The sequence below is a fragment of the Chelonoidis abingdonii genome, chromosome 3, assembly GCF_003597395.2.
Source record: "Chelonoidis abingdonii isolate Lonesome George chromosome 3, CheloAbing_2.0, whole genome shotgun sequence".
NCBI classification, from domain to species: domain Eukaryota; kingdom Metazoa; phylum Chordata; order Testudines; family Testudinidae; genus Chelonoidis; species Chelonoidis abingdonii.
In genome coordinates, this window is record NC_133771.1 from 2,451,968 (window position 1) to 2,460,220 (window position 8,253).

General features: G+C 47.0%; 1 protein-coding gene across 13 annotated transcripts in view; it reads right to left on the reverse strand.

Annotated features, from left to right (window-relative positions):
- DTNB (dystrobrevin beta) overlaps positions 1-8,253 on the reverse strand; it is a 409,923-nt gene that overhangs the window by 129,770 nt on the left and 271,900 nt on the right. For 9 of the 13 annotated variants that reach the window (XM_032762370.2, XM_075063546.1, XM_075063545.1 and 6 more), the window contains one exon: positions 2,666-2,755. The exons of 3 other annotated variants lie outside the window; for them this stretch is intronic. In XM_032762370.2, coding sequence (XP_032618261.1) covers positions 2,666-2,755 — 90 coding nt within the window. Of the gene's footprint in view, positions 1-2,665; positions 2,756-8,253 lie in introns of those variants that run through there. One more of the 13 variants, XM_075063551.1, reaches the window with a different exon arrangement.

Below are 8,253 nucleotides of genomic sequence, written 5' to 3' on the forward strand. Positions count from 1 at the left end.
GATGTGGAGGAGCACTCTCTCCTGATCAACTCTGCCAGACACACTGAGGGCAGAATTTATTTATTTAAAAAAAAAACTTGTCAATATGTTTTGGAAGGAGCAAAATCCTCTCTCTGAGATGAAGTGTTCCAACATTTTGCAGTGTGGCAGCTATTAGCTACATCTAGTAGTTTCTTAAATCTCATGTATGTGCCTTGAAGTGCAGTCAGTGTGACAGCCTCTCATCACCAGCTCCTTTTCATCTTAACCCATGTGGCAAATTGCCAGCACTATTATGATGGGTCTCGCGCTTTCTCTTCTTTTGGGCGGGGAGTTCAGGGCGCCATTTCTTGCCCCTGAATTTGAACATTAATTGCCCCACTAATGTCCTAGAGGAGGAGAGTGGAGGGGGAGGGACCCGAGCCCACCCTCTACTCTGGGTTCCAGGCCAGGGATAGCAGTAAACCACTTGAACTGACAGTTCCTTCCCCTGAGCTACTTCCCTCTCCTGCCCTTCAGCTTGTGGGGGCTTCTGTACAAGCCAGGTGCCCCTTCCTAGGGTCTTGGATTTCTTAGCCCACCGCAGCACTTCTCCAAACTGTCCTCTGCTTCCCTTCAAACTGTTCTCCGCTCCAACACCAATCTTTTCTGCTCCAACTCTTCCAAAATGTTCTCTGCTCCGATACCAATCCTCTCTGCTCCAACTCCTTCAAACTGTTCTCCGCTCCAACACCAATCCTTTCTGCTCCAACTCCTCCAAACTGTTCTCTACGCCAACACCAATCCTCTCTGCTCCAACTCCTTCAAATTGTTCTCTGCTCAAACACCAATCCTTTCTGCTCCGACTCCTCCAAACTGTTCTCTGCTCAAACACCAATCCTCTCTGCTTCAACTCCTCCAAACTGTTCTCTGCTCCAACACCAATCCTTTCTGCTCCGACTCCTCCAAACTGTTCTCTGCTCCAACACCAATCCTCTCTGCTCCAACTGCTCCAAACTGTTCTCTACTCCAGCACCAATCCCTTCTGCTCCAAATCCTCCAAACTGTTCTCTACTCCAACACCAATCCCTACTGCTCCAAATCCTCCAAACTCTTCTCTGCTCCAACACCAATCCTTTCTGCTCCGACTCCTCCAAACTGTTCTCTGCTCCAACACCAATCCTCTCTGCTCCAACTCCTTCAAACTGTTCTCTGCTCCAACACCAATCCTTTCTGCTCCAACTCCTCCAAACTGTTCTCTACCCCAACAGCAATCCTTTCTGCTCCAACTCCTCCAACATCAATCCTTTCTGCTCCAACTCCTCGAAATTGTTCTCTGCTCCAATACCAATCCTTTCTGCTCCAACTCCCACCCTGTCTGATTGAAGCAGGGGTTTTTATCATGTGACTGACTGCAGGTGCTCTAATTGGCTTCAGGTGCTCTAGTTAATCTATAGCAAACTTTCTTCCCCTTACAGGGAATAAGGCTCCCTTCTAAGCCTCTCCTGCTGCCCTCTGGCCATGCTGTATCACACCTGAAGTAACTACATTAATCCTTTGATGTGGGGAGTCAGGAATTTCTTGCTTGTTACATGGTGGACAGTGCTATATGCTCTGGGTAAAGAGGTGTTAGCAGAGAATAGTGACTCAACTTTCAGGGGGAATGACTGACTTCTCTGCATGATTTGGAAAGCTAGAGCTCATCTTTCCCACACATCTGTGGGACAGAAATTGCTAAATGAAAGAATGATGGCATATGGCCTTCTTCCAAAAATCTTAGGCAGTGGGCACGTGTGGACAGGTTGATGCAAAATCTCCAGGCACACCCTCTAGGGCTCTGCACCTCCTCTTCCTCTCCAGCACAGATTCGCCTCTGTCAATGGATCATTAGGCCCCCAAAGTGGAGTGGGGAAGACTTGCAGGCCAGGGGAGCAAAGTGGTAGAAAATGAAGTTATGGTGGAGTGAAGCCACCATGCTTTAGAGCTCTGGGGGAAACCTTTCTAGACCTCTCTCTTTATACAGAATCTAGATTTACAGATACAAAAGGTAAATGCACACAGCCAGTAATTGTAAGGGAGAAGAGAGGATCTCTCCAAAGCGCTTACCAAAATTCTTTCACACTGTTTAGGAAAGATAAAGGACTGGAGTTTTGAGACCATGGCATGTTATGCAAGTCATGCACATGTATATTTTCAGAATAATTTGAAGGATTTTCGACAGACTTGCCCCAGTTGCATCTGCTGGGGCACATATATCCTTGAGTAGAGCAGTGGATAGGATCTAAAAAAAAAATGAATTTAGTGTCCATGGACCACTATGCTGAAACCATTTTCGTGTTTGCCTAGAACTACCATTAAATTGTTTACAGTAACAAATGTGGCCGGTTTTTAATGCATTTTTAGGACTAAGTTCATAACTGAAAAAAAAAATTCAAGTGAGAGTTGCACAAAACCCTGAGAAAACTCTGAAGACACCAAAAAATATGTTTTTGATTTAAATAAAATTCATCCTGGGATAAAGGGTGAGAAAAGCCCTGCACACCATATAAGCACCAGGTAAGTTCTTGATAAGAGGCTTAAGTGGTGTGGAGGGCCTTGTGCAGACCTACTGCTATGGGGTGACTTTCATCTCTCAGCTGTAAATCGCCCAAAGAAAACAGCATTATTGTCCCCAACCCCACTCCATGAAAGCTTTCCTAACACTAACCGTGTACCGTTCTGTAGCCGGCTCACATACGTTGCTATCAGTGCATGCTCATCAGCTAAACGATTGGCAGTGTCCAGTCTGTACTGCAACCTAGTGGTAATGAAGGCAAAGAAAGCAAACAAAACATAAAAAATAAATATAAAGCAAATTATTAATGTGTTAACAAAACACACATAACAGTAATTAAAATGAACATAGATTGATGAACAGTTAAAAATGCACATATGTTTCAACAAGAGTCACATGAAAATGATACCCACTAACAACTCGGTGCTCACAGATATTCCCCCCAAATACCCTAAGTCTGTGGGGTTCCTTCCAACCTGCATTTGGTACTTTCATTTCTGCAAGGCACACACATATCACATGGATTTTAAGATAGCAAGTCATTTTAAAATATGTTTTTGCTTCTCAAATTTCCTGTGTCTGTGTAATTTTCTTTCGTTCCTGTATTAGGTATTCAAAACTGCTCTTTCCGCATGACAATTCCAATTAATTCCTACTCTAGACATGTCCAGGAAGGAGTTTGTTTTGGAGACATCTTTTAAAACATGACACCTATTGCTTTCAGTGGCAGTGCACTGGATATTCTGAAACCACATTCCTCAGACACACAAGCTCTTTCTTCTTTGTAAGGTGCAGCTGGTTGCTGTATAAATCTGCCTGAAGCATAGCAAGACCTTATAATGAAGCAGCAAAATGGAATTACCCTCATAAACCCCTATGGGCAACAAGCAACCTTTCCAATAATGGTTTGTAACAAGAGAGAGAATTAACATTAAGCACTGTACAGAAAGAACTCCTGAGCAATCTATGTGCGCCTGTCCTTTGTGAAACCAGACTACTGTGAGATACTGAAAAGCTTTAATTTTAGATCCTCATTATAGCAGGCCTACGGCTGTAACCACTATGCCGAAGACAGCAAAACAGTTTCCATTATAACCTGTTTCATATGTTCTTACCTTTGTGAAAAAGTCAGCAAAAATGGTTGAACTTTTAAACTTGAAATGGACATAGCCCTAAAGTGACCAGACAGCAAATGTGAAAAATCGTGATGGGGGTGGGGGTTAATAGGAACCTATATAAGAAAAAGACCCAAAAATCAGGACTGACCCTATAAAATTGGGACATCTGGTCACCCTACATAGCCCTCATTGAAGACTAGCACTTTTAGTTTTTGGGGGAAAAAAAAGGTTTTAATTTAAAATATAATGATGTCTGAAAACTGTCCTGATCATGCATTGCAGATTTTTCATTCAGTCTCTAAGTGTATTGCACATGAGTGTGCAACTAAATTAACTGACAAAAAACGTTGTTAATGCAGAGTTAAGTTTGCCCAGTGGTATCGCCTGCCTTTCTGATTTCAGCAAAACTCAAACCATGGAAAACCAGGAAATGAAGAGTTAAGGTGCATGCCAACACAAGCTTTGCAGTTGAGGCACTGCTGTGGCTGGCCAAACGTCAAAGGATACTATGTCATTCCTAAGTGATCCTTCCCATCCTGTACACTTTGTTACAGTGGGATGGTGGTAATAGTTGAATAACCCCATTCAGCCATTAGCACTTCAGAAGCAATTCACATGTAAAAAGTTACTCCTTGCTGTCTGATGTCCTCTGCTACTGTGAACACATCACAGGCAGCAGTTCACTAGAGGGTCACATAGTTCCTTGGTTATGTAGGCTAAGCTGTACATATGCCGAGCCAGGCCCCCTGCGCATACAGCAACCAGGCCTCTCCAACCACACCCTAGCCCACACAGCTCACTGCTGCTCCAGACGCCCCCTTTCCCCTGACCTCGCACAGAGATTGCTTGTACTTGAACTCTGAATTTCCTACTTTTCAGAGGGTTAAGCTTAGCAACGCTCCACATTCGGGAAGGCCACCAGGCACCAATGGGAAACTGTAACTCTGCTTTAAAGTGTCTGGGCATTTAATTCCTTGGTTTGAAAACAAAATAATTTCTTAGCACACTCATTTACGACAGCGCAGCACTCTTCCTCTACTGCCCCTGGTCAATGATTACCCTGGCCACAGAATGTGCTGGTTGTATGCTAGTCCCTTCATTGCCTCTGCACATCTCCTCAGCAATCATCTCTCTGTCCTTCCCCAGACATCCTCCCCATAGACGGTGTGTGATTCCTGCATTTGGAGAGGCTGAGCATAAGCACTGGAAGTTCCCAAGAAGTGCATGGAGGCACTGGCACCTGGACTGTGGCTCTGGTCCCCTGCTCTGCCTCCGCTCAGCCTTCTCCCTCTGAGGACCTGCCCACGTTCAGTTCCACTCCACTCCGCTGCAGGCTCCGCTCCTGCTTGGGCCCCCTGCCCACCACACGCTCCTTTCTCCTCCTTCCTCAAGGCCCCCCTGCTGCTGCTTATGCCTCTCCACCCCTGTGGGCAGTGGGGGAGGGGCTCAAGGGAGGAGGTGGAAAGGCTTGAGGGGCGGGGGGGGTCAGGGGAAGAACTGGAGCAGGGACAGGAAGACGAACAGTGTGGGTGGGGCCTCAGGGTGGAACACAGGTGGGGTTATGGCCCGGGTGCAGGGGCGGCTCTAGGCATTTTGCCACCCCAAGCATGGCAGGCAGGCTGCCTTCAGCGGCTTGCCTGCGGAGGGTCTGCTGGTCCCGTGGCTTCCGCAGGCACGCCTACGGGAGGTCCGCCGAAGCCGCAGGACCAGTGGACCCTCCGCAGGCAAGCCACCGAAGGCAACCTGCCTGCTGCCCTTGCGGCGCCGGCAGAGACCCCCCCCCCGGCTTGCCGCCCCAACACACGGTTGGCGTGCTGGGTCCTGGGGCTGCCCCTGCCTGAGTGCCCTATCAGCAGCAGCGCTCCAAAGGTGCTGGGCCAGCATCCCACCAGAGGGAGGTGCGCCGCATCCTGTCTGGGGAGCCTGAGCCTCCCCTGACCTCTTATACCCGCCACCCATAATCCTCCCCATGAAGACGCAGGTGTCAGCATGGGATGCGCAGATGGAGGAGCTGGAGAGCTAAGGCAGGAATAGTACAGGGATGACCATGGAGTCAACGGGGACATGAGAGTAAGGATGGGCCAGTGGTTAGGAGCCAGGAGACTGGGGTTCAATTTCCTGCTCTGCAGCAAACTCGCTGTGTGACCTAAGGCAAGTCATTTAGGTCTTGTCTACCCGGGCAAGTTAATTCAGATTAAGCTAGGGCATGAATTTACAGTGGAATAGCTATTCTTGAATAGCTCTCTGTGTACTACTTCTATTCCAGAGTAAATGCCTTATTCTGAATTAGCTTAATCCACAAAGTGGATTAACAGTTAATCAGGAATACTATTCCTGATCAACTCTCTGTTTGGACAAACCTCAAGTTTCTCTGTGTCTCATCTTTCCTTTTATAAAAAAAGGGGACAATAGGATTTCCCTACCTCATAGGGATGGTAAGGATAAATGCTTTAAACATTGTGAGGACTCAGATACTAGAGTGATAGGGGCCATGAACGTACCCATCACTCATGGACTGATATGACGGGAACAGAGCTGAAGCCCCTCCAACAGCCCCACTGCACAGATCTGACCCTCACCTTTCCACTCTACTCTTTTCTGCACTGGTCCAACACTCCCCCTTCCTGCTCCAATGCCCATATCCTCCTCCACCCCCACAACTGCACAGACTTTCCTATCACTCCTTCAACATTCCCTCCAACATGCCCATTGCTTCAAACCTCCCTCTACTCCCTTGCTACTCCAAGCTCCTCCCCACACATCATCACTCTTTGTGCTTTCCCCACCCCCGGCTTCACCCTGCTCCTTACCACTCCATGTATCTGGTAAGCTTAGAGGGACAATAGGGAGGTGGTGGGGCTGTGAGGAGTGCCTGTACCAGCTGGAGGCAGGAAGGCACAAATGAGTGGAGATGCAAATTCCCTATGGTAGATCTGGGCCCAGTGTACGGGGAAGGTGTTCTATACATCCATCTGGCAGCACAAGAGGCACAGAGATGTATGAAATGGCCCATTCATCTCAATGAGGTGTTCTCGGCTCAGTGACAACACTTAACTGAGATGAACACAGCCTGAAACAACAGCTCTGAGACATGTGAACAGATTCATTTATCTCACCAGCTGTTCTCATCCCCGCCTTCCCACTGGCAGTACTTGTGATCCTGTGACATGTACCTGTCTCAGCACTTTGTGCTTGGTGCATGCTCTGACCATGCCTGTTCTCAACACTTCATGCAGAGGAGCAGAGCTTCCACACTGGGGAAGGTGAAAGAGACACCCTGGTGAGACACTATAATAAGAGTCAGATTGTGAGTCAGATACACTCCCACCACTCTAGATACTTATCTAGCTCCTTTCACAACAGTATCTCAACACATCACTGCCATTAATGAAATCACAGACAAAACACTTTGTTAAGACACAGTTAAGTTACCTGGTGGCATATTTAGGCCTGCCTCCGTGCAGGAGACTGGACTAGATGGCCTATCAAGGTCCCTCCCAGTCCTACATTTTTATGATTCTATCTCTTGCCCTTTCAGAATATCAAGCTCAGCAAAACTCAAATGTCTGAAAACCAGGACATACAGAGTTAAGGAACATATCCAAGCAACTTTAACTTTGCCCCCCTGGAGCTGGCAATAGTTACTGGAATTATCTGCATGCACTTCAGCTGAATTCACTGTTAGATGCAACTGTATCGAATGGTGGAATTAGTTGGAGCAGCTTGGCAGTGCTGTGATTGTGAGAATGGTCCAAAATTCAGGTGAAAAAATCAGTAAAAACCAAGTAACAGCTTTTGTAAAACCTGGGAAGTTTTCAGTTAAAAAAAAGAAATAAAAAGAAATTCAAAGCAGAAAACGAAGGGCCTTAGACATACGGTACAAACACATTTCGTGTGCAGCACACTGAAACACTGTAGATTTACAGCCCAGCTTGCTGCTCAGTAAATATTTGTGTGGAGTATAGGGCAGGTGTAGGTAGCTCCTGTCCAGTTCAGTGCAACGGCTGAGAGTTATGAGCAAACAGGGCAGAGTTAAGGTTGTGTGGGAGTGTACTGTAAGAAACAGTTATTAACCTTTCAATAACTGTTGTTCTTTGAGATGTTTTGCACATGTCCATTCCACTGTAGGTGATTGTGTGCTCTAGTGCACCTTTGTCAGAGAGATTTTCCCTTAGCGGTACCCATTGGGGCAGCTAGAGTGCCTTGTGGTACCTTAGCGAAGAGTCCTATGGCACCTTATAGACTAACAGATGTTTTGGAGCATGAGCTTTCGTGGGTGAAAAACATTTGTTAGTCTGTAAGATGCCACAGGACTCTTTGCTGCTTTTACAGATCCAGACTAACACGGCTACCCCTCTGATACTTGTGGTTCCTTGCACACAGCGCACAGGCATAGAGGTGGAGCCCCCCTTGGCCCCCCTCAGTTTCTTCTCACTGGAAGACTCTGACAGAGAGGGGAAAGAGGGCAGGTCAGTGAATGGGTATGTGGAACACATAGACTCATAGACTTCAAGGTCAGAAGGGACCATTATGATCATCTAGTCTGACCTCCTGCACAATGCAGGCCACAGAATCTCACCCACCCACTCACTCCTGTAACAAACCCCTAACCTATGTCTGAGT